The following is a 27,323-nucleotide window of genomic DNA, read 5'->3' as shown; positions in this document are numbered from 1 at the left end:
GATGTAGAAACAACATAGCCCCTGAATATATTTCCCAGCTTTTGCTCTTCTACGCTCCAACAAGAGGACTTCATTCCTCCCAAATGGCCCTCCTTTCCTCTCCCCCTCTGTCTTCTGCTAGCTGAACTTGCACCAGACTTTATGCATGCAATGGCTATACCCCGAATCTATGGAACAAGATATCACGATCTCTACACCTTAAGATATCTTACCTTACATTCAAGAAAAGAGTTAAGCTTGGCCTGTCCCTATATTCCATTCAAAAAAATAACTGTGATAAAGACAACAGAGAATCATTCTATATCACTTGACTAATCATGTTTTTATGCTCCTCCTTAATATGCCTCCCTTTCATGTTTCCTTATCTTTATTGTAAACTGAAATGCAAATGTAGCAGGAATTTAACCATAAATGTGATTATAATCTACCTTGACACCAGTTTAGTGAAGGTGGAATATCATGTTTATAAATAAATACATAGTTAATGAGCTGCTTTGTATTGCAGCAGTCATAAACTATTAATGTAAATAAAACTGTGCATGCAGAAAGCTATGTGCGAAATATTACTTTTTGTGATTGAGGAAAGTTTGGAAATAGTGTAAAATGTGCTAAAAAGCAAAATAACGTGCCAAGATTTAGAGAAAGGCAATGTAGGCAACAGCCTCCAGCACCAAATTTATATAAGTGCCAGAGCCTCATCACTGCCGCTTTGACTTCATTTGGGTCTGCTGCCATGGCACCGCTTATCTTCTCTATTGGTACTGGCTTCATAGCAGAAGTACCAACAGCAATTGGGGATTTAAAAAATCAGCTCATGGCAGCTCTCACACTTCAAGCATCCTGTCCCCTCCTCCTGCACAGGCTTCCTGTTACCTTGGAAATCTGTGCCGGAGGCAGGGCACTATGGGGCCTGTCAGCAGGAGGCCTCATGCTGAATATTTTAATCTCCAGTTGCTGCTGCTACTATAGATCTGGCATCATGACTTGGAGATGAGGTAAGGGGGCGGGAGATACTCTGAGAGGGGAGGATTTGGGCAGGGATGATTATTAGAGATGTGAATCGTGTGCCAGATCATCTTAACAATCAGATTCGGCTGCGGGGGGGCTCGAATCTGATCGTTAAGATATGTGAATTGGAATCGTTTCCGATTCCAATTCACATTTTTTTAGGATGCCCGCACCGCAAAAAAAAAAAAACAAAACCACATCCGACCCTTTAAATCGACCTCCCGACCTGACCCATAGCTAATTATTTTTTTACGGAGGCCCGCGCCGCAAAAAAAACAAAAAAACCATCCGACCCCTTAAATCAACGCCCCCCCCCCCTCCTGATCCGACCCATCGCTAATTATTTTTTTACGGAGGCCCGCACCGCACAAAAACCAAAAAAACCCATCCGACCATTTAAATCCACCCCCCCCCTCCCGACCCGACCCAACCCATCGCTATTTTTATGTTACGGAGGCCCACGCCGCAAAAAAAAACAAACCCCCATCCGACCCTTTAAATCGATTCCCCCCTCCCGACCCCCCCAAAACCTTTTAAAGTTACCTGGTGGTCCAGGGGGGCCTCGGGAGACCTTGGGGAGAGATCCAGGGGGGCCTTGGGGAGAGGAGAGATCCAGGGGGGCCTCGGGGAAAGATTTCCCAGGCATCACCTGTTCTAAAAAAAAAAAAAAAAAGAAATGGCGCTGATGCCCCTTTGCCCTTACCATGTGACAGGGTATCCGTGCCATTGGCCGGCCCCTGTCACATGGTAGGAGCACTGGATGGCCGGCGCCATTTTTAAAGATGGCGCCGGCCATCTTTACTCATCAGCCCATAGTATAATATGGGCTGATGAGTAAAGATGGCCGGCGCCATCTTTAAACATGGCGCCGGCCATCAGCCCATAGTATAATATGGGCTGATGAGTAAAGATGGCGCCGGCCATCCAGTGCTCCTACCATGTGACAGGGGCCGGCCAATGGCACGGATACCCTGTCACATTGTAAGGGCAAAGGGGCATTGGCGCCATTTTTTTTTTTTTTAGAACAGCTGATGCCTGGGAAATCTTTCCCCGAGGCCCCCTGGCTCTCTCCTTGAGGCCCCCCGAGGACCCCCTGGACCACCAGGTAACTTTAAAAGGTTTTGGGGGGTCGGGAGGGGGGGTCGATTTAAAGGGTCGGATGGGTTTTTTTGGGTTTTTTTGCGGCACGGGCCTCCGTAAAAAAGTAATTAGCGATGGGTCGGGTCGGGAGGGGGGGGGGTCGATTTAAAGGGTCAGATGGGTTTTTTGTTTTTTTTTGCGGCGCGGGCCTCCGTAAAAAAAAAAAAATAGCGATGGGTCGGGTCGATTTAAAGGGTCAGGGTGGGTTTAGGGGCTTTTTTGGTGTGCCCTATTTAACGATACAATACAAATGCCCCTGACGATAAATCGTGGGCATTTGTATTGTATCGTGCACTCTAACGATTTTGGACGATTTTAAAATTATCTGATGATAATTTTAATCGTTCAAAAACGATTCACATCCCTAATGATTATGGAGAAGGGAGAATCATTCACCTTCATCACTAATGGGTACACAACACTCAAGCCTGGCCTTGTGAAATAGTGTGCATTATTGCAAAAAAGTACATTATTTGGGATTTGAGCATACAGAGCACCATTTATAAACGTTTTCATTGTTTAGTACATCAGTACTAATGTTTGCCTGAAAAATGTAAACTACATGCATTTAGCTAGCAAACAGATCCCTAGTTAACTTTTCTTTTGCTTCCATTAAAAATATGAACACGTTATCTGTTTTATATATTCTGGTAGACTAGTAGACAAACCAAGCATGAAGAGAGAATATCTCACAGTAATGTTCAACTTACTGCATGCTTCTATGGAAGAGAACACCTCCCCTACTCCAACTCAGCACAAAAAGGAGGCCTCACTGTTGGAGGTAAGTCACAGGGAATGCTTTCTACAATATGTAGGGTTAGGAAAGCTAATTATGGGGCTATATTGCAAGAGCTGTAACATGGCAATGTGTAAGATCAGAAAGTTTAATTATGGGGTAATGTCTCAGAGTATAGGCTGGCAGTTTGTAGAACATGAGTTCTGGTTTTTTTCTCATAGGACCATAGATTAACATTCGTCCTGACTGTGCAATTCCCTTTCAATTTATGCACTGTTCTTTTTCACGTCCTATTAGAATTATCAATTATTTGCTGTTTTGTTCAATAGATATTTACCCACCAGTCAATTCAAGCTAAGAATAAAATAATAAGCAGAGAAAAAAATCTTTAAACATCTTGATTTGAAAACTATACAAGCTTTTAGGGATAAGCATTTATTTAAAACAAATGTGCATTATGAAACAAATGGGACCCAATTTGTTTCTTTTGTGGGTCCCCAAAATGCATGGAGTCCTTTGAATGAAACAAATCGTATTTGTCCCATTCCTTTCATTTCCCATTCTTTTCTATGGCCGATAGAAATTTATGGGAAACAGGTGTAAATAACTATAGTACCAGCCCTTTTCTGTAAGTTATGTGTGACTTCATCACTTTGTCAGAACCTGGGCTGGACATATTGGCAAGGTGATCACAGAGGCAACATATCATAGTGAATCATTTTTCTAATCCTGTCTATCGTTGATCCAGTGATGTTGAACCTGTATTCTTTAGAACTTGTCTGAAAAGGATGCGATATTGAACTCTCACATTTTTTAAATTTTCAAAAAAATGTTTTGGCTGCTGCCCATTTTAGTCTGTGCTGCATTGATCTCAATAACACTGCTAGTCAGCAAATTAAGTCAGGCAGTAGCACTTTCCTGCTATTTTTTCTCTCCCTTGGGCAAGGTGGAGGAGCTGGGTATGGGTGGGAGAGAGTGGGAAGACTTGCAGTTGTGCTACAGATTTTGTCTCTGTCTGCCTGGTCCAGAGTGGTGAGCAGTGCACAGTACTGCACAGAGACTGAAGCATACCAGGCTGCCAATGTTCTTTAGAGACTATCAGCAATCTCAGCACTGCTGCACAGATGACACCACATTATGTCTATGTGTGTGTCATAGTTCTACACACACACACACACACACACACACACACACACACACTAGCATGGTACAGTCAGTGGGTATACGGTCAGTTATATTACCACTAATGAATAAAAATTAATTTTCCTATCTAAACCCTCACTGACAAATTCCATCATATCAGTGAAAGGCAGAGGAAGGAAAGAAAATGTTGGCAAGGTTGGCAGCAATAATAAAAGAAAGAAGTCCTGCATCTAAGTTGAAGCAGGAGTTCAACCTAGAATAGCAGAAGGCAGCTCTACTCAGAAGACCTTGAAATTTGGAGATCATGTACCACTGCAGACTGCTGAGCTTGTGTTACAATTGGTGGTCTGCAGGCTAGCCCCACGGACTGCCGCTCTCCCCTCTACCTCGGTCCAATGAGAGAAGTTGCCTTTCAACACAGCTGCATACTTCATCTGATGTGACTGAGATGCCACCGATGCTCTGCAGTGAGGTGCATCCTCCCTAGGTGCACGCACGTGCCCCTTGACTAAATTAAAAGGGACCAAGGCAGAAATATTTCTGTGGCCCCACTGGATAACCTCATTAGTTCCTGGTCTTTCTTCTTCAGTTCCTGGTCTTTGTCTTCAGTGTTTTCTGTGTCATCACCTGTCCGCTTATGCTGTTCCTTGCCTTCTTGCCTGTCCATCTGTCCTGCCTTCTCTTGGACATATCTCTGATTCTGACTTCAGCTTGCTTGTCACTCGACTTTGCTTGAATTCTGCCTGCCACCAACCAGTACCTGACTCACAGCCATGTCCAACCACTGCCCGACTCAATCTCTGCCCACCTCTGACTTTGCCTGAAACCAGCCTGCCTCAGACCTTGGCCTGTGACCCAACCATCTCTGCGGACATCCAGCTCATCAGCAGAGGCCCCTGCCTGCCAGCACCAGCACCTGATGACTCATCTAAGAGGAATGAGGGCTGGTATAGGTGAAGCTGCAGTTGGGCCTCTGCCATAGCCAGCTCCACCAGTCAATTGTGGGGACCTACAGGGCAAATCCCACCTTGGTCCAGGGGTCCACACCCACAACAGATTGCCGAGACCATAGACCCAGCAGACTTGTCTATGCTACATGCCATTCCCGGCTTGTCTCAGAAATTACAGTCACTATATCAGCCATGGAATTTGTTGTTGCAGACATGTATTATCTCAATGCATGAATGGACATCCTGTCTGTACCCATCACCTCGCCTCCTCTAATAGCAGTATCAGTGTTGGCCCCAGAAACCAACCGGCCAGGTCTCCAATACCTTCTCTGCCCCGGTATGCTGGGGACCCCCAGAAATGTTGGGTCTTTTTGAATCAATGCCATATACACTTTGTACTACAGGCACCCCTATTTCCAATCTGACCAAAACTACCTATGTTCTGTCACCTCTGGATAGAGCTGCTCTACCATGGGATTCGCCCCTCTGAGAGCATTCTGATCCTATGATACATAATCTACAGCACTTTGTAAATCAATTCAATATAATCTTTGAGGAGCCTGGTAGGATGACTACCATAGGCTCTGATTTACTCTATCTCCACTAGGGCTACAGGACACTGGTGGAGTGAGCCATTGAGTTCTGAACCCTGGCCACAGAACTGAATTGGAGGGGAGACAGTTTGCTAGTGATCTTTTTAGAAAGCTGGTCACCACAAATCAAGGATGAGCTTGCCGCCCAAGAGATGCCCACCTCACTGGAGACACTCATTAACCTTACCTGGACAATAGGCGCCTTCAAGAAAAAGCTCAAGAGAACCGCTTGAAATGCAAGGATACTTCTCAGATGCCATCTTTCCAACCATACCCTCACCTGACATATCTACTCCAGTGTCCCTTAAACAGGAAGAACCTATGCAATTAGGCCAGTGCCGCCTCTCTCCTGAGAAGACCTGATCCAGACAATTAGGCCTATGTTTATATTGTCAGCATGAGATCATATCCTAGCTCACTGTCCTGATAGAATAAGGAGTGAACAATGCCACAAGTCAGTGGAACGTGTGACCCTTGGACTTAAGTCATCATCATCCCAATTCAATTTACCAGTCACCATTGAACAGTCTCGGGTCATTCTTGCCACCCGAGCATTGATGGATTCTGGCTCTGGGGGAAATTCCATACAACAAGACTTGATCAAGCTATTCCAAATCCCTACTGTGCCCATATATCTGCCCCTGGAAATCTTGTCTGCCTTTGGAGATCCCCTTCCTGGATGGGTGACCTGGCTCACAGTGCCCCTAAAGTTGCACATTGGGTCCTCACATGCTGAGCTCATCAGTTTTCATGTGCTATCCAGAGCCATGAATACAGATATCTTAGGTTTACTCTGGCTGGAGAAACACCAGACACAGTTTGACTGGTCTATGTTTGAACTTATCCGCTGGGGACCTGGATGTACTGGATTTTGTATAACTCCTGAAGACTCGTTCCACCAAATAGTCATGGACACCACCCTTCCAACCCTTCCAACTCCCTACTCAGTCCAGAGGAATGCAAACCTCTCTACAATGTCTCCAGGAACATACACTTAAAATAGTCCTTGGACAATTACAAGAGCAGTTGGAACAAGAAAGATACAAACATAAAAGTTTGGAAAAGGGAAAACATTCTTACAGTCCCTTGTTGCTGAGAAGAGAGCCAAATTCTGTATGCCCAACATTGACAGGAAGACATGAGGAATGATACACTTCCATCTAGTTCTCTCAGTCTAGATTCTGAGGAGGAGGTAGATGTCTTCACTCCTGGGAGGTGACCTGTCCTCTGGCAAGGCAACCAGAAGAGCCTATCCCTTCACTTGTGGCTCTGTTTCTGTCCCCAGAATTGCATGAACTAGGGGAGAAAAACCAATTGTTTGGTTGTAGAAGCTACTTCACCAGCCAAGAAACCCATAGAGATCCGAAGATTTCTTTATGGCTGTTATCTTTGAAAACTCAAGATCTCTGGAGGGGAGCTTAAGAGGGGGGTACTGCTAGGAATGGCTGTCCATGGGTTAGCCCCACGAACTGCCGCTCTTACATCTATCCCGGTCTAGTGAGGGAAGTTGCCTTTTGACACAGCTGCACACTGCCATTTGACGTGGCTGAGATGAAGATGACACTCCATGGTGAGGCTCGCTCTCCCTCTGACTAAATTTAAAGGGACCATGGTGGGAAACGTTCTGTGGCCCCACAGGATGACCTTTCTTCCCTGCAATAAGGGCTTCGGCAATAGGTTCACCATTGTAACTAGCGCGTTGCCACAGCATATTTCTGATCTTCGTTCCTGTGTTCCTAGTCTTCATTCCTGTGTTCCAGGGCTTTGTCTCTTCAGTCCCTGGTCTTCATCTTTGTCTTGTGGTAAGTCTTCTGTTTTTCAGTGTCTGTGTCATCACCTGCTCGCCTGTGCTGTTCTTCACCTCCCTGCCAGTCCAACCGTCCCGCCTTCCCTCGGATGGATCTCTGGCTCTGACTTTGGCCTGCTTGACACTTGACTCTGCTTGAAATCTGCCTTCCACTGACCACTGTCTGACTTACGACCATGTCTGAACACTGCCTACCTCAACCACTGCCTGCCTCTGACTTCGCCTGAAACCAGCCTGACCTGGATCCTAGTGTGTGATACGACCATCTCTTCAGACATCCAGCTCATCAGCAGAGGCCTCTGCCTAAGAACTGCAGGCACTAGCACCCAAGGGATCAACCTAAGGGGAAAAAGCACTGGTATAGGTGAAGCTCTAATTGGGTCTCTGCCACACTTCAAAGTCAAGGTGGACCCACATTTCATGCTGCATGAAGAGCTTTAGTCAAAGGAAGCAAATAGGCAACAAACTATTAGGGGGGGGGGGAAGCATATTCTCTTGTTTTGAAATAGGGTCTACCCAGTTCAGGGTCAGGGATTTGCTCACTGAGGCTCAATGAGCCACAGAATAGCTCAGACAAAGCCAATGCCACATTAAAGATAGCCTATTGTATGGCCCCACCCATGAAGATCTGGATTGGTCCTCAGGAGACTAAAAAGTAGTGCTGGGACACTTCACAGATGTTCCCATGTTCCCAGCATTTAGACAGTACAGTGGTCACAGAAAAGCATGGGATCCCTGAAGAGGCCCATGAGTTTCTACCAACATATGCTAATGTGATATTGTATTGTGGCTATCTGTCCCTTGTCTGCAACCTGTCAGGATCATTTATCATTTCACGATATTGCCTTTATGCACATGTGTATGTAAAGTCTACACTGAGTATTCCAGTGGGAGGAATTAATGGAAATGAGGGCCATTAGCATCCAGTGCGATATAGCAATGCAGGATTTTGTGCTGGAAATAACTACACCTATTTTTCAGTGTATTGTGCTTGCGATAGTCTTGAATTTTGGTGAAAATATTGAGAGTGAGAGAGAGTGAAGAGAAGAGCAAGAGGAAGGAAAAGAGAGAACGAGAGAGAGAGAGAGAATCTCTGGATAGTGTCAGTCTGACACTATATATGTACCAATGTAGGATACTGAATTAGGGTGAGTTTCAGAAGATGGGGGGGGGGGGGGGGGGGGGGCGGTTGTAATAGAAACAGTCTGAGGTATTCATAGTAATATTGACCACTAAACATTTGTAGTCATTATAATGGATAGATTTTGGAGTTCCTGTGCGGAGAGTTCGGCCGCAGGAGATGGTACTGCTACAGGGAGAGGCAGAGGAGGCAAGAGTTGCTTCCCATAGAGTATTTTGAAAGGCAAGGAGCAAATGGCACTCAGACATGTGAGTTGTGAGAGAATTCTGCCCAGGGCAGTAGGGAGGCCCAGTTGTCCTGGCATTCATTGGCATAGGCCTGGTAAAAGATCTTGAGGGTGCTGTTTGCACGCTCGGACTGGCCATTCCCCTGAGGATGATATGCCATGGTGAAATCTAGAATAATACCAAACTTCTTACACAAGGATTGCCAGTACTTGGTCATGAACTGTGTACCTCAGTCAGATACAATATGATGGGGAAGCCTGTGCAACTGGAAGACATGGAGCATGAACAATCATGCCATTTCTAGTGCTGAATGGACGTCTTGGAAGTGGGATATCATGAACCATCTTTGAGAAGCGATCAACCACAATCCAAATTGCCATGGTGCCCTTTGAGAGTGGTAAGTCCACAATGAAATTTGTTTACAAATGGGTCCAGGGTTCCCTGGGGGATGGCAACAGCTGTAACACCCCCCAGGGTTGTCTCGACAGAGCTTTCTGATGCGTTCTGGTGGGACAAGGGTCCACTTGGGCCCAAACATCATGTTTCATCTGCTGCCACCAGTAATATTATTTGAACAGTGCGAGAGTTTGGGCATACCCAGAGTGATCTGCGACGTGGGAATTTTTGGAGTTTGCGAGGAATGACCATCTTCCCTGGAGGGATGGACATAGTGGTGGCAAGGAGGATCTGGGCCAGGTCAATGATGTGTTGGGGAGTTCTGGGATGTCCTCTGCCTGGAAAGAATGAGAGAGAGCATCTGCTCGGATGTTTGGTTTTCAGCCTATACATAATGAATATATATAAGGTATGTTTGTATGCATACACTGCCTCCATTGTATGCAAATATATCTCATGCATATTCATTATGTATGTCTTGAGAAACAGATCTGGTTGTGGCACTCCAGGACTGGAGCTGCCTTCCCCTGTTCTAGATTTGGGGAAAAGGGTAGGCACCCTCTTCCCCAAATCTCTTAAAAGACATATACCAGGAGTGGTCAACTCTGGTCCTCAAGAGCCACAAACAGGCCAGGTTATCAACATATCCACAATGAATATGCATGATATTATGTACAATAGAGACAGTGCATGTAAATCTACCTTATGCATATTCATTGTGGATATCCTGAAAAGCAGGCCAGTTTGTGGCTCTTGAAGACAATAGTTGGCCACTCCTGAGATATACAATAGAATAACCAATAGAAATTCCATTCATAAACTTCCCTTTAGTTAACATATACCATGTTCTTCTTCCATATATTCTGCCACTGATGGCCATTCAGGGGTAACTGTATCAAACCTTTCTTCTGAAGTCAAGTGTTTCAATCAGACATTCAAAAACATTATCAATCATTTGAAAACTTCCAGAAATAAGGTCAAGAGACTCCCCAACCCAGACTGTCTCTCAAGGACATTTATAGTGACATGGGGCCCAGTTTGGAGGTCCATCTCATCCACATATACAGAATCTCATATATATTCATTGTGGATATCCTGAAAACACGAATGGTTGTTGGGTTAATAGGACAGATTTGGAAACCACTGATCTAGGAGATACTTCCTTTAAACAGGTAGAATGGTGTTTTGTTTAGCTATAAGGTCAATGTAATGAATACAGTGCTTATTTTAAATTTCCAGTACTGACACTGCATCATTCTGTAATCTATCATCTGTTTGCTCTGTGCTGCAAATATCTTATAACAACAGTTCTCAGTTCTAGGACCCACTGACCTGTCTGGTTTTCAGGATATCCACAACGAATATGCATGATATATATTTGCAGATAATAGAGAAATTGCATGCAAATGAATATTCGTTGTGGATATCCTGAAAACCAGACTGGCCAGTGTCCTCAAGGAATGCAGATGGTCAAGTGCTGAGGTCGCAAGAACTAATCTCTTGGAAGTTCCTTCAGTGCAAGACTACAGAATACAGGCCACTCAAGCAAGACCTTTTTGATACTCAGCACCAATTCTATGGAATAGTTTACCTAAGGCTTTCAGGTTTATTAGGGATGTCAAGCTCTTTAGTGTGCAGACAAAGCGTAATTTTTTTAGTGATGCTTTTTATACATATATTTTAAGTGTTGATTGTGTTATGGGTAAATTATGAACTGTAAGTTGTGTTCCATGCTGATCATTAATTGGAGGCTATAGAATATAAATCATGCTAAATATAAAAAAATGCTAAAAAAATTAAATTGAGAATACTATCTTATGAAACACCATTAAAAATGATTTAGGAAATATGATTTTATGATATTCAGGATTAATAATATATAACTTATTCAAAGTTGTACCCTAATTATATGTCTCTTAAATGAAATAAAGATCACACAGTAAGACAGCACATGGGCCTCTACTTGCACAATACATTTACAGATTATATATTAATATGCATCTGAACCCACCTATACAGTTTCTCTACAGAATTATGAAATATAATGGTGTGTTATCTTATTCTGTACTATGCATGTAATATAATATAGTTTGATTCATTTATTATAATAATATTTATACTATAGCTATAATTTGCAATGTATTCCCTGAAGCAAGAAACCTCCCCCCCCCCCTTCCGCAAACACACAAACTTCTTAACATTGGAAAAATAGCTTTCTGAGTATTATAGAAGCCCTACGGTGAAACCTTTTTAAGAAAGGAATTCAATTAAATACAACAAAATAAAAATTGTCAGCATCTGAAAAGGATAAATATGTATTAAGATGTAGTATAGATATCAATTATCATAAAATTAATTCCCCTTTAAGGTATTTAACTTATGCTAATGAAACAGTATAACAATGCTGGCTAGATTGCCCTGGAAAAAAATTTAAGTTACAAAAATGCCCAGCAACAATAATGTTTATGAATATATTACAATACAATACATTTTGACACCAAAAATTCCACAAAGCTAATAACAGGAGCACAGTAACAGTTACTTTCACCATTCTAAAGTTTGTAAAAGCAAATATGAAACCACCTAGTTGGACACAACCACAGATCATCAGAGACAGATTGAGAAACTGATGTAAACAGGCAAGGAAGCACCACCTTTTCCAGGTTCCTCCTATATTCATTTAGTTCAGCCCATAATGCTAGATTCAGTTCTCTAAAGAAATTGGCTGTAAACATAAGCAAACCCTCAAACATGAATGAGAAGGGTAAAAGGAAGCAATAGTACTTTGATTGAAGCACTGAGTGAGTTGATTCCATTCAAAATGAATAGCTGATTCATTTCCTTTCCTTGATGTTGAATTTCCTCTGTTTTCCTAGCTGTAAAGCTGTTACATTGAATACCACTTGTCTAATAAACCTGACAGACATTTTGTCTGCTATATAAAACTATACAGTTTACCCTTGGACATCCAGCGTGTCTTCCTTTTCATGCATTTAAAGTCAAAGGCATAGCATCCATGTTTTTGTTTTCAATAAAGTTCTTAAATTCATCTTTTCTTACCTCTGTCAAAGTCCCAGCAGCTCTGTTGGGTTAAATAAAAAGAGGACCGCATGTGATAGCTTCTCTAAATTTACCAGGAAGAAAGAACCTGCAATGCTTGTCCTTTAAGTGTCTCTAAACATGGTTTGCATAGCTAGATCTCAGCTTATCTGTGCTTTTCTGCTTTTGCTTCCATACATGGATCTGTTCCCAACAGTAACTCCAAGCTGTCGAAAAGAAGCTATCTGGCAGCTTTCAGCTTCATCCAACACATGAATGATAAAAAAAAAAAAAGAGAGAGACAACCCGTTCTGCCTGGTACCTTTTTTTTTGCCTGCCACAACTCCATTTTTCAAATTTACTTTCTGATGTCACCTTTCTCAGTGTCTGCAAACCCTCCCACTCAAACAAAAACACAACAAAAAAATCTTGGAAAAAAATATAAGCAAAATGACTATGACAAATTTGACCTTATACTATTGTGAATTTGCAAAGTCTGTCTTTTTTTTTAAGCAAAGCTTCAGTGTTGGTCATAGTTGTACAAAATATTACCCAGATATAGTTGAAATACAGTAAATGCTGAAATACTATAGATAAGAATATTAGAGTATATAATTTTTTAAATCTTATCTCCAGGAATATCCTTTCCCAGAAACTTTAGTGTTTTCAGAATGATCATTATATTGCTACAAGATGTTATAGATATCATATGCTAAGATGGGTAAACAGAAATCAGGACCCCTTTATCCAGAACACAAACTTTTCCTAGCTAAATCATGACTTGATCTGGCTAGCATGGTGCTAGCACAATCAATATTTTGGTGGCCCATTTACCAGCATCAGCAATGTGCTGACATTAGTGGGACCAGCATGCTGCCACCAGCCCTGGAATGAAAAGAATGCAAATGCACTTAGGGAAGGAGCAAAAGTAGAGAGAGCACTAGAGATGTGAATCGTGTCCTCGATCGTCTTAACGATCGATTTCGGCTGGGAGGGGGAGGGAATCGTATTGTTGCCGTTTGTGTGTGTAAAGTATCGTCATAATCGTTAAAATCGTGAGCCGGCACACTAAAACCCCCTAAAACCCACCCCCGACCCTTTAAATTAAATCCCCCTCCCGAACCCCCCCCCCCCCAAATGCCTTAAATTACCTGGTGGTCCAGCGGCACACTAAAACCCCCTAAAACCCACCCCCGACCCTTTAAATTAAATCCCCCACCCTCCCGAACCCCCCCCCCCCCAAATGCATTAAATTACCTGGGAGTCCTCCGTAGCGGCGGTCCGTGGCTAAATCGGGGGAAGGGGGAGAGCACGAAAACCGGCACACTAGATCGTGAGGTCTTCAGCCGGCGCCATTTTTCAAAATGGCCGCCGCAAAATGGCGGCGGCCATAGACGAAAACGATTCGACGCAAGTGGTCGTTCCGGACCCCCGCTGGACTTTTGGCAAGTCTTGTGGGGGTCAGGAGGCCCCCCCAAGCTGGCCAAAAGTTCCTGGGGGTCCAGCGGGGGTCAAGGAGCGATTTCCTGCCGTGAATCGTTTTCCGTACGGAAAATGGCGCCGGCAGGAGATCGACTGCAGGAGGTCGTTCAGCGAGGTCCGGAAATCTCGCGAGGGTTCCGGACCTCGCTGAACGACCTCCTGCAGTCGATCTCCTGCCGGCGCCATTTTCCGTACGGACTTGTCACAGGGAGCGACGGTCGCTCCCTGTGACAAGGTAAGGGCAAAGGCGATCGGCGCCATTTTGAAACCTCCAGCACCGGCACCGGCACGATTGAAGGGATGGCTTCCGGACCCCCCGCTAGACCACCAGGTACATGTAAAAGGTTTTTGGGGGGGTCGGGAGGGTGGGAGAAGCAAAGGGGTAATTTGAAAAGGGTCGGGGTGGGTTTTTTTTTCGGGCCATCGGCGCCTTTTTATCAGTGGTAGCCAAAATGGCGCCGATGGCCCAAGAGCGGGAGATCGCACCGGGACCCCCCCCCCCCCCCCCCACTGCACCACCAGGTAACTTAACATTTTGGGGAGGTTCGGGAGGGTAAGGAATTTCTTTTAAAAGGTCGGGGTGGGTTTAGGGGTTGTTTTGGTGTGCCGGTTTTCCCGCCCTCCCCCAAATAATTCTCATGCCCTATTTAACGATACAATATAAATGCTCCTGACGATAAATCGTGGGCATTTGTATTGTATCGTGTACTCTAACGGTTTAGAATGATTTTAAAATTATCGGACGATAATTTTAATCGTTCAAAAATGATTCACATCCCTATGGCATAGTATCTGCTGCCAACTGAATGTGAAATACAGAAGGTGAAAACATTTTTCTATGTTGGATAGTTGGTACTAACTACTCACTGTGAAAAACACCAACATGCATCCGTATCATAAACATTCAATGATGCTCATATGATCATATCAATTCTTACTTAATTTAGAACTCATGACCATCATAATAGGCTTCATCGTGGTAGCTGTCGCTTTAGGACTCTGCCTTATATTTAATCATAGGTCACAATCGTCACGATAAGGCAGAGTCCTAAAGCGACAGCTACCACGATGAAGCCTATTATGATGGTCATGAGTTCTAAATTAAGTAAGAATTGATATGATCATATGAGCGTCATTGAATGTTTATGATACGGATGCATGTTGGTGATTTTCATAGTATCTGCTGTGCCATGCAGGATACCCCCATGTTTCTCTTAAGGATAGTAACTGCCGTTCCTAGCAGTTATCCCCAAGCCTTATGATGCCCCATTAATGCAAAACCAGGATACACAGAAGAGAATAGACAGAGGACAATTTTCAAAGCCATTTCCTTGAGTAAAATGCTTTATTTGCAGAAGTTATTTTTTCTAAATTTTCCCAAAATATATGTGGGTAGAAATATGCAGATAGGAGATCTGTGCATGTACTTTTACCTGCAGTGACAAAAGGTGTTCCTGGAGGTGGAATTGGGGAGGGGTTTGCATTATTTGCTTACTTTAACATTTTCGAAAATATGCTCATATTTTTCTTCTCAAAAGTAAAAAACACCCACTACCCACACAAATTAACAGATGTCAATATGTTTTGGGTAGTTTTTCTGAAATTATTTTCAAAACGAGAGTAGGCACATATTGGGCTGGATTTTAAAAGCCCTACACGCGTAAATCCAGAGGATTCTGAGCGGCCTGGGAGGGAATGGGGGAAGGCAGTGTGGCTCGGCACGCGCAAGGTGCACAATTGTGCACCCCCTTGCCTGCGCGACCCCTGATTTTATAACTTGCGCCGCCTTCTATTCCAAAGTTGTTCAATTGCTGGCACAAGATGGTATGGTACACAGTATCAAAGGTGGCTATTAAGTCAATTAGAACAAGAAGATAGGATTCATCAGCATCAAACCCTTGTAAATCAGTGTCTGTTAAAGAGTAGTAACGTCTCAGTTGAATGATGTTTCCTAAATCCGAATTAATTTGGAAAAGAATATCTTGCTCATCCAAATGATTTACAAGTTGGGAAAATACTGCTTTTTTGAGTATTTTAGATTTGGTCTATAGTTGTCCCAATCATCAATTCTTCCAGTTTTATTTTTAAGAATTGGTTTTATCACAGCTTCTTTTAACCCATTTGGTACTATTCCTTCTGAGAGAAAAAGATTAATTAAGGTTGTGATTGTCAGAGTGATATTCTTGTTTCAGGGAACTGGCTGGTATTGGATCACGTGGGTGGGTAGCAGGTTTAATTTAGGAATGATTTGACAGGTTTCAGGATTTTATTTATTAATTTATTTGTAACGTTTGTGTACCATTGTTCTGAGTCAGTCACAGTGGTTTTCAATGTATAAATAAACAGCATAGCAAAACAATTGCATAAAATTCAAATAATACACAAGATTAGTTACTCTGTCAAACATGGACTACTTAACCAGTCTGTGAGTCATCACGTGCTTTTGGGGGAGAACATATTGAGCAGGATTTTAAGAGTTAGGCGCAGGCGTAAATTTGTGCGTGCATCTCGGCGCACCTTGTGTGCGCCGAGCCCTAGGGGAGCCCCAAAGGCTTTCCCCGTTCCCTCCGAGGCCGCGGCCTCGGAGGGAACTTTCCTTCTGCCCCCTCCCACCTTCCCCTCCCTTCCCCTACCTATCCCACCCCCCAGCCCTACCTAAAAAAACCTCCTCACCTTTGTTAAAGAAGTTGTGCCTGCCTCTGGGCAGGCGTAAGTTGCGCACGACGGCCAAGTGCTGGCACACAATTCCCCAGCCTAGAGGTCCTATGGAGACCTCTGGCCATGCCCCTGCCCCGCCCCTTCCTGCCCATGCCCTGCCCCTTTTTTCAAGCCCTGGGAGATACACGCGTTCCGGGGCTTGTGAGCATCACCAGGCCTATGCAAAATCTAAAAAGGATGTGGCATATTCATTACAAGCAGTCTTTGTGAAGTTATAGCTTCTTGAGATGGTGGAGGACGTATCTTTAATTAAATGTTTCACAACATCAAAGAGCAGTTTAGAATTAAAAGGTCTTGAACTAGTAGATGTGAATCAGTTATTTACACTTTCGAATAATAGAAGGACTAGGGGGCATTCCATGAAGTTTACAAGTAGCACATTTAAGACTAATCAGAGAAAATTATTTTTCACAACACACAATAAAGCTCTAGAATTTGTTGCCAGAGGTGGTTAGTGCAGTTAGTGTAGCTGGGTTCAAAAAAGGTTTGGATAAGTTCTTGTAGGAGAAGTCCATTAACGGCTATTAATCAAGTTTACTTAGGGAATAGCCACTGCTATTAATTGCATCATTAGCTTGGGATCTTCTTAGTGTTTGGGTACTTGCCAGGTTCTTGTGGCCTGGTTTGGCCACTGTTGGAAACAGGATGCTGGGCTTGATGGACCCTTGGTCTGACCCAGCATGGCAATTTCTTATGTTCTTAAATATTACCCTGTTAATCTGTTTAGCATAGTAATCTTTTGCTTTATTGGTTAGAGTGCGGTATTTTGTTAGGAGAGAATTATATTTCTCTAGGGATTCGGACAATAGGCGTTTCCGCCATTGTTTCTCTACTTCCCTAAGGTTCTTACTTCCATTGCTTGCAGATGTTGCTGAAATGAGATACCGCTGGGAAAAATACCACAACCAAGCAACCATAAAGTAGCACCATGAGATAGTGACTCCACACTCTGGGGTTGCCATCTTTTAATGGGGTATTCAGCCCTAGTGCTTCCCCCACCCCGCCCCACTGTCTTCTCAGTCAAAGTTGTTCAAAGTACAAAAATAGTTTAAACATTGCAGGCTTATCCCTGCCTCCTTATGTAGTAAAAACGGATTCTTGGGTCCTCCCCCAATTCTAGTTCGTACCTTGGAACCATCAAAGCGCTTACAGAAAGCTCTCTGTATTTGCTGGAGTGCACTCTAAGCATCAGGGTCTGGCCATGCCTTTTTCAAAATTGTGCCAGCCAGCCTCAGGCAGACGTTTGCCCCATCACATTATACTAACAAATAATTGTAATCTGTACTTTGTGCCCCATATTTACCACGGCCAAAATGTAGTGGCAACTTTGGTTGCAATGAGGTCCAATTTCGAAAGCATTTAGCCAGATAACTCAAAAGTTATCCAGCTAAATGTAAATTTGGGTACTTATCCAGCCAGCTAGAAGTTAGGGATATTAAGTTAGGGGCATTCTAGGGGCATAACTGGAAGGAGTTGAAATAACCCTTAGCTGGCTAATTTATCTGGCTCATTCAAATATTCACTTAGCTGGATAACATAGTAACTAATTCAGTAAGGGTTTTCCCCATAGCTACAAAATGGGAGAAAAGCCTTAATGAATTTGGCCTTTAGTCAGCTAAGTGTAGTCGGACCAAAGAGCTATCCATAGGTTAGCCAGATTAATTTAGCCAGCTAACTTTGAGATAGTAGGCTGTACTATTGAATAGTGCTGCTACTAGGGATGTGCAGGAGGAAAAATTGTTTTTTGTTTCAAAATTCATTTTGTAGAGACTCCAATTTGTTTTTTAGTTTTAAAACAAAAAAAATTGTTTTTTAGCTTGATTTGTTTGATTGTTTGCCATTAAAATCAATGGGGGAAGCATTACAGCCTAAGGGCTCAATTTTAAAACCCGTGCATATGTGTCCATGTACGTGTGATTCCTGGTGCATGCACATGGATGCAGCTATTTTATAACATGCGCATGTCGGCTCGCCACATGTTATAAAATATGAATCCCACGCGTGCATGTACGGGTAGGTTGCAACTCGCTTACGTGGGGGGAATTTTGGAAAGTACGCACGGCGATGCGATCGGCCCTTTGCCCAGTTCCCTTCCAGTTCGCTCTAATTAAGGACTGGGAGGGAACTGGGCAAATACTGGGAAGGAACTTTCCTATACCCCTACCTAACCTTCCTCCCTTTTCTCCCTCTTCTCCCTGACCCCTAAATTAACCCTATCTCTCCCCCCATTTTTTTGTTTATTTACTTTCTGCTGCTTTGGAGTAGTAGTAACTGTTTCGGCCCCGGCTCGTGAAGGTCCGCAGACCAGCCCACCTCCTACCTCGGGACAACTTGCGGCAGCTGCAGCGTCCCTGAGGCCTGTCTCGGCCCCTTCACGAGGCACTCCCTCGGCGAGGGAGACGCCGCTGACATTCTCCGGCTGGCTCTGCCCATCTAGGTGCGCGCACGCACATAGGCTCCGGATTTAAAGAGACCAGCGCAGGAAGAGAGGGTTTCACCGCCTGAAGGTTGTCAGATGCCGGCAGGGATTTAAACCTTGCAGCCTTACTTCTCACCTTGCAACGGGTCTTCTCGTTTTGAGTGTTAGTTGCTCGCTCCTGACTTCGGCTTTGGATCCTGATCTTGGCACATCTTCCTGGCTCCTGACCTCGGCACGTCCTCCTGAACTCTTGTCGTACACTTGTCCCCAGGTGATTGCTCCTAAGTCCAAGCAGCACGGATCCTCAAGGGCTCCTCCTGGGAGGATCACATGCTTCCAGTGGTGAAGATCCTGAGGGTCCCCTGGCTCCGGCTTCCTGCTCGACTCACGTCCTCTGGAACTCTCGTCATACACTTGTCTCCAGGTGACCGTTCCTAAGTCCCAGCAGCTCGGATCCTCAAGGGCTCCTCCCGGGGGGATCTCGGGCTTCCAGTGGTGAAGATTCCGTTGGTCTCCTGGGTTTGATCCACCTCCCGGCTACGATTTCTGCTGAGGGCCTCCCCTCATTGTTGTATCACCATCTTCTAGCTGGCTCAAGGGTCCACAAATCCAACAGTACAGTTTGCAAGGCCATGGACCCGGCGGACCTTGCCGGTCTTCAGGCCATTCCTGGTATTGCCCAACGGCTGCAGCAGCAGCATCACTGCTTAGATGTCCTGATGGTGACAGTAGAAAGATTGGCGAACCAACTGGACTCCACTCTCCCAGTAGCACCTCCTGCTTCCGTTCCGATGTCAAGCCCCGGACCCACGGCCTCCACACAACTGCCAGCTCCACCCCAATATTCAGGTGAAGCTAAACAATGCCCTGGGGTCCTTAACCAATGCTACATACGGTTCACACTTCTGCCAACAGAGTTCCCGTCGGACCTGGTGAAGACCAGCTATATTATATCCTTTTTAGATGGGAGGGTTCTGGCTTGGGCCTCCCCCTATCGGAACGTAATGATCCTATCTTTGGAAACCTGCAACAATTTGTATCTACATTTAGACATGTCTTTGATGAACCACTCCGTAAGTCCATGGCGGTTGCCGAACTGTTGTGACTAGGGATGTGAATCGTTTTTTGACGATTTAAAATATCGTCCGATATATTTTAAATCGTCAAAAATCGTTAGAGCCGCGATACAATAACAATTCCCCCGATTTATTGTCAAAAAATCGTAAATCGGGGGAAGGGGGAGGGCGGGAAAACCGGCACACTAAAACAACCCTAAAACCCACCCCGACCCTTTAAAATAAATCCCCCACCCTCCCGAACCCCCCCAAAATGCCTTAAATTACCTGGGGTCCACAGGAAGGGTCCCGCTGTGATCCTTTACTCTCGGACCTCCGGTGCGTTGTAGAAATGGCACCGGTGCTACCTTTGCCTTGTCATATGACAGGTCAAAGGTAGCGCCGGCGCCATTTTGTTTTTTGTCCCCCGACGTCAGGAGCGTAGGAGATCGCTCCCGGACCCCCGCTGGCCCCCCAGGGACTTTTGGCCAGCTTGGGGGGGCCTCCTGACCCCCCCAAGACTTGCCAAAAGTCCAGCAGGGGTCTGGGAACGACTTCCTGCACGCGAATCATTTTTCCGTACGGAAAAATGATTCGTGGTAGGAGATCGCTCCCGGACCCCCGCTGGACCCCCGGGGACTTTTGGCCAGCTTGGGGGGGCCTCCTGACCCCCACAAGACTTGCCAAAGGTCCAGCGGGGGTCCGGAACGACCTCCTGCAGTCGAATCATGTTGCTGTATGGAACGGCGCCATTTTGCGCAAAATGGCGCTGGCCATACGGCAACACGATTCGACTGCAGGAGGTTGTTCTGGACCCCCGCTGGACTTTCGCAAGAAGAGTGGAGAGGCCATATTGGTCCATAAATCTCTGCCTTTGCAACTTATTCAATAAGATTCGGAATCAGAGGGTTGCTGGATGGCTGCAGTTGTGTTCATTCATAATACTAAGGTATTGCTGTTGAATGTGTATGCTCCCAATGTGGATGTTTCTGTTTTTTACACTGAGATTTCCATCTTGTTATGTATTCATGCTTACATTTCAGTTATTCTGAGAGGTGATTTTAAGCAGCCAGTTGATTTAATCTTAGATCACCAGTCTGTTTCCCCTTCCAGGCCCTCTATGTCCCATACAGCTGTTCGGAATCTCATCTCTACTTACCATTTGGTTGACTCCTGGAGTCTGTTACATCCCACCGATAAGGGTTTCACCTTCTTTTCTTTCCCTCATCATTCCTAGTCCTGTATTGACTATTTTCTAATCTCCAGTTCCTTAATGTGCTTGGCCTTCTCCTCCGTGATTTCTCTGATTCTGCTGTCTGATCATGCTAGTGTTTCCCTGTCCATTCATTGAGATCTCCCATCTTCTGGCATTCCGAGTTGGAAATGTAATGCAGCTCTATTTAATGATCCATCATTTAAGTCCAAAATCTCTACTTTTATTAAACAATTTGTTACGCTTAATACCTCTGCGGAAGTTTTCCAACACATTGTCTGGGAAGCCTTACGCGCCAAAATTATTGCTTTGTCTGCTCATTCTCGTAAAGTCCTTAAGGCCCAATTTTTAGATTTAGAGAGTCAAATTTCTTGCTTGGAACTAGTTCATATTCATTCCCTGGACAACTCCCTTCTCCTTCAACTTCATAAACTGAAGCATCAATATAACACCATTCTTAGGAATCAAGCTGGTAAGGCTTTTTTTTTTTTTTTTTTCCAAAAGACTAGATACTACTCGGAGCAAAATAAGTCTGGTAGGCCCTTGGCCAATTATCTTCACTCTCGCAAGGAATGCCAGAGGATAGCTGCTCTCAAATCTCTTTCTGGAAAGATACTTTCCACTCAAACTAAGGGCGTCATTTACTAAGCATTTTTCCCATAGACACAAAACAGGAGAAAACCTTATCTCATCTTTTATTCTATTGTCCACTTTCCAATCAGTTCTGGCATGCTGTTTGGGATATGATCTCTAAGATGTTAGATTTAACTTGTTCTATTTCCAATAGCTTAATTATTCTTAAATCCCTTGCTCTACTGCCCCCTTTCTCATCTTCTAAAGGGAAATTGCTAGATTTTATATTGTCTGTAGCTGTTAAATTAGTTTTACTCTATTGGAAACAATCTGCTTGTTTGAATGTTACATTTTGGTGGTATACTGATTGTTTATACTACTGCTATGAAAAGGAAGTGGTCAGAAGGTATCAATGGATGCGTAGTTGGGCTGCCATGTGGAAACCGGTAGATTACTTTTTTGCAGATGTTCCTAATGCTTGGTGTGCTGTATTTTTTCTTTTGTATTTTTCTGCAGTTTGATCTCTCATTGATAAGTTTCAATTAGACATTCTTTTGCTTTTGTTATTGTATTCTTATAGAAACATAGAAATGATGGCAGAAGAAGACCAATTGGCCCATCCAGTCTGCCCAGCAAGCTTCACACTTTTTTTCTCATACTTATCTGTTTCTCTTGGCTATTAGTAACCTTTGGTTCTATTTCCCTTTCACCCCCACCATTAATGCAGAGAGCAGTGATGGAGCTGCATCCAAGTGAAATATCAAGCTTGATTAGTTAGGGGTAGTAACCGCCGCAATAAGCAAGCTACACCCATGCTTATTTGTTTTACCCAGACTATGTTATTCAGCCCTTATTGGTTGTTTCTCTTCTTCCCTGCCATTGTAGCAGAGAGCTATGCTGGATATGCGTGAAGTATTAGTTTTACTTCTCCCCTGCCGTTGAAGCAGAGTGCTATGCTGGATATGTGTGAAGTATTAGTTTTTCTTCTCCCCTGCTGTTGAAGCAGAGAGCTATGTTGGATATGTATTGAAAGTGAAGTAGCCACATTATCTATCAACAAATATTGAATAAGCCTAATAATTGGTAATACCTATAGCTTATGAACTCTTCGTTAATTTTACATACTCTTGCCCACCCCTGTTTTTTTGGGGTTGTTTTTTTTAAAATATGGAGATGGCAGGCCTCCATCCTTCCGCTCCGTGAAGGTGGAACACCAACCACTGGCCACTGGCATCCCACTCCATGAATGCCTCTGTGGCTACTGCCGCTCCGTGCAGTGTTTTGCTGCCTCCTCTTTATACACTTCCTCTAGACCTGATGGATCCACAGTGTTTATCCCACGCCCCTCCGGAAGGGTATTCCAGGCATCCACCACTCTCTCCGTGAAGAAATATTTCCTGACATTGGTTCTTAGTCTTCCTCCCTGGAGCCTCAGCTCATGACCTCTAGTTCTGCTGATTTTTTTCTGACGGAAAAGGTTTGTCGTTGTCTTTGGATCGTTAAAGTTTTTCAAGTATCTGGAGGTCTGAATCATATCACCCTTGTTCCTCCTTTCCTCCAGGGTGTACATATTTAGATTCTTCAATCTCTCTTTGTATGACATCCGATGAAGACCCTCCACCTTTTTGGTCGCTCTTCTCTGTACCGCTTCCATCTTGTCTCCATCTCTTTGTAGGTCTCCAGAACTGAACACAGTACTCCAGGTGAGGTCTCACCAAGGACCTGTATAAGGGGATAATCACTTCCCTTTTCTTACTCGATATTCCTCTCTCTATGCAGCCCAGCATTCTTCTGGCTTTTGCTATCACCTTGTCGCATTGTTTCGCAGACTTCATATCATTAGACACTATAACCCCTAGGTTCCTCTCCTGCTCCGTGCACATCAGCCTTTCCGCCCCCCCCCAATCGAATACAGTTCATTCGGATTTCCACTCCCCATATGCATGACTTTGCACTTCTTGCTTTCTTGATGAGTCTGGACCCCCCTCCCCCAATCTTGTCTTTCTATTATTTTGTTTCTTTATGATATCATGTATCGGGATCTCTGGTGTGCATAAGAACCACTGTACTCCGGAGGAATATTTCTAGTTTCTTTGCATGAATATAAAACAATAAAATTATCTTCAACTAAAAAAAAAAAAAGAAAAGTGCATCGGGCCTAAGGATAGACCTGAAGCTGGGGCCTCGACTAAGGCATAGACCAATGCCCAAAGCAGGGGCCATGGCCTACGCCCTTCAGCGACAATGGTACCTTGTCCTAAGCCTAGGTCTGAATTTGAAGCCTCACCTAGGGCATAGACTGAGCCCCAAAGCAGGAGTGCAATGCCAGGGTCAAAGCCTAGTCCCAGCCCGATGCTGAGGCCTTGGCTGAGACCCAAAAATATCTTACCTGATAGCAAGGTGGGTTTTGGTCCAAACCCAAGTCTGATGCCTCGACTTGACTAGAAGCCCGAGTCCTGATGCCAGGCTTTGGCCTATGTCGATGCCCGAACCTAGGCCTGATACCACGACCTGCCCCAGAGACCATGTCCCAATGGCTGGGCCTTGGCCTAGGCAGAGCCCAAACCCAGGGCCTTGCTATGACCCACCCCAGAGGCCAGGTCCTGACACCAGGGCCTAAGTCTGGATCCAGGGCCAGCATCAAGGCTTGGCCTGGAGGCTGGGTCCCACCACGTAGGACTTGGTGGAGCCCAGAACTCTCAGCTGCTCCCACATCATCCTCTTCTTATGACACCATCCACTGGGGTTGTGCCAGAGTTAACTCCAGCGCATTCATCCCAGCAGACAGCACCATTTTGATGTACAGCAATGTGTACAGGATTGTCATACATTAAAATGGCGCTGTCTGCTGGGGTGAATGTGCTAGAGTTAATTAACTTTGGTGCAGCCCCAGTGGACAGCATCAGAAGAAAAGAAGAAGATGACATGGGAGCAGCTGCAAGGCCTGGGTTCATGGCCTTGGCCTAGGCCGAGGCTTCAGCAGTAGGACCTGATCTCTAAGCCAGGCCCTGGCAACAGGCCTGGGTCTGGTCTGATGTCCCAGTGTTGGGACTCAACCTAAAAGCCAGGTCACAGTGTCGAGCCTGGGTCCAGTCCAAGGCCCCATTGTTGGGACCTGGCATCAGATCTGGGTCTAGGCTTCAGCCTCGGCTGATGCCTAAGCATCAGGACCTGGTCTGCAGTCCAAGTGTGGCATTAGATCTGGGTCTGGAATGAGGCCCCAGCATTGGGACCCACTTCTGGGCTGGGGTCACAGCATCAAACCTGGGAGTGGGCCGAGGCCCCAGCATCAGGACCTGGCTTAGATCTGGGCCCTGGCCTAGGCCCAGGCCAAAGCCTTGGCCTTGATTAGGCTGAAGCTGTGGTGGCATATGGCTCTTTCGGCGTACCCAAGGCCGAGGCTATGGCCTGGGCCTAGGCCTCGTCAGTGGTTCCCCATTCGACCTGGTAAGTGGAGGGTGGGGGGGATCCCCGCCATTTTTCTGGTCAAGTGGTCAGGAAGCCCCAGAAGAGCTAATTTTTTTTTTTTTGGCCTTTTTTTTTTATTGTTTGATTCATTATTTTTTCATGAATGAAACTAATCAATTTATTTATTTATTTATTTTATTTAACGTCTCTTCTATACCGATGTCCGTTCGCACATCGCATATGTTCACAGATAACAAGAACAAATAATCCATGATCACATCGGTTCACAGATAACAAGAACAAATAATCCATGATCCCAAATTCATGTGAAAAAAACCTGACAATGAAAACGAATCTTTTTCCCCTTCACATCCCTACCTAAGATGCCTTTTTCTGACATTGTTTGCAGTCCATTGCAAGGAAGAGACAGTAGATTGTGCCAAGTAGCGCCATGAGAATTATCTGCTGCTGTGTTTATTTATGAAAGTTTTAAACTGTGTACTTTTTGTAACATTTAAAGTTTGTTGAATCAGATATTGAACCTCTCTTTTTCTATTTATTATACGATTAAGAGTTCCTGCTCATTTTTGTTATTCTGTGCATCATTACTTTCTTTCAGGAATTTGAATGTCTTTTCATATCTCCCCTGCAGTTCCTCTCTTCCAGGGTATATACATATTCCTGTTGTGCTTGGAGGTGGACCCTTGTCCTGGAGCAGTGGAGAACAGCTCCCTGGTAGGGACCAGGAAGCACCTGCCCCCAGGAGGTGGAGCACAGGAGGAGAGAGAGGCTAGGTTGAGCTTCACCACTGGAAGCCCGAGGTCCCCCCGGCTGGAGCCCATAGGGACCCGGGCCACTCGGACTTAGGGGGCCTCGCAGGGTCTCCCAGAGAGGTAGTAGAGAAGCATGCCCACAAGCAGCAAGGGAGCACAGTCGGTCACTAGGCTGTAGGTCTGGAGAAGCAAGGAAGGCCAGTACAGCATAGGCGATGACAAGGCAAGAGACAAAGCCAGAATCAGGAGACGTGGTCAATGGCAGCCAGGGTCAGAATCCGAGGATCAGTCCGAGGAGTAGTCAACGAAGCAGGGGTCAGGTTCCAGGGGTCAGATGAGGTCACAAGGCAGGCAGAGGTCAGGATCCAGGCAGCGAGCAGAATGGTCAAGGAACAGGCCGAGGTCAGTACCAGAGAGACAATCCAAGGATACTACCGGAGGAGACAGGACAGACAGACGCTGGAACAGAAGGACGCTGGAACAGAAGGATGCTGGACAAGGCTGGAACAGTAGGACGCTGGAACAGTAGGACGCTGGAAGAAGGCTGGAACAAGACTGTAACAAGACTGTGAACGCGGAGGCAAACTAGTACACTTACAATGCCGACCCGATTGCCAAGGCAAGAAGAGCAGGTAGGGACTTCCTTATATCGTACGTTCAATCAGGGTACGCCACAGAGCTAGACCCGCCTCTGGCCCTACAAGAGGCCGAGCGGTCCACGTGCACGCATAGGGGTGTGGCCAACACCACTGGAGACACCGAACTCTGGCGTGAGGCCTGGTGCTCAGTGGAAGGCCCAGTGACCGCCGCCGCGGGACGCTGAGGCCTGGAGGAGCTCGTGGCTGCCACTGGGGAGGCCGTCCCATGACCTGCAGAGGAGCTAGCGAGGTGAGCAGGCCCATGCACGGACTGAGCGCGGACAGGGCGCGCAACAATTCAGGTCCTTCAGTCTCCTATTACATGGATTTTGATGCAGATCATGCACCATTTTGGCACCTTTCTGTGGACAACTTCCATCCTGTCCTTATCTTTTTTGATATAAAATCTCCAGAACTGAACACAACATTTGCAGAGAGGCTTCACCAATGACTTCTTCAAGGGCATAATTACAAATTTTAGTGTCATCCTCAAAAAGACAACTTTTCCTTTTATTCTGTTTGCAATGTTGGTCATGAAGATATTGAACAGAATTGGTCCCAAAACTGATCCTTGAAGCATTCTACTTAACACTGTTCTTTCTTGAGCGTAAGTTCCATTTTTCAATACTGTCTCCGGTCAGGCAACCGATATTTAATCCATTCTACTAATTTGACACCTACTTCCAGGCTTCTCATTTTATTCATGAGCCTCCTATGTGAAGGCTTTGCTGAAATCCAAGCAGAAACCTGACCTTCATGGAACTTGTCAGGTTTCTGGGATACAGTTTCTAAGAGTACCAAAAATGCACTGTTTAATTTATTGTATTACTAGCCGTTAAGCCCATAACAACGGGCTACATTTAA

The 27,323-nt window shown here is 45.0% G+C and overlaps 1 protein-coding gene across 6 annotated transcripts in view; it reads right to left on the bottom strand.

Annotated features, from left to right (window-relative positions):
- SLC8A1 (solute carrier family 8 member A1) overlaps positions 1 to 12,327 on the bottom strand; it is a 1,139,344-nt gene extending 1,127,017 nt beyond the window's left edge. For 4 of the 6 annotated variants that reach the window (XM_029594340.1, XM_029594344.1, XM_029594341.1 and 1 more), the window contains exon 1: positions 12,202 to 12,268. In XM_029594340.1, coding sequence (XP_029450200.1) covers positions 12,202 to 12,253 — 52 coding nt within the window. In that variant the 5' untranslated portion in view covers positions 12,254 to 12,268. Of the gene's footprint in view, positions 1 to 12,201 lie in introns of all 6 variants that reach the window. The other 2 variants (XM_029594343.1, XM_029594342.1) reach the window with 2 other exon arrangements.
- Between the last annotated feature and the right edge of the window lie 14,996 nt (positions 12,328 to 27,323).

Source organism: Rhinatrema bivittatum, chromosome 3, assembly GCF_901001135.1.
Source record: "Rhinatrema bivittatum chromosome 3, aRhiBiv1.1, whole genome shotgun sequence".
Taxonomy (NCBI): domain Eukaryota; kingdom Metazoa; phylum Chordata; class Amphibia; order Gymnophiona; family Rhinatrematidae; genus Rhinatrema; species Rhinatrema bivittatum.
The sequence above is the reverse complement of the archived record's forward strand: the minus strand, read 5'-3'. Positions and strand labels throughout refer to the sequence as shown.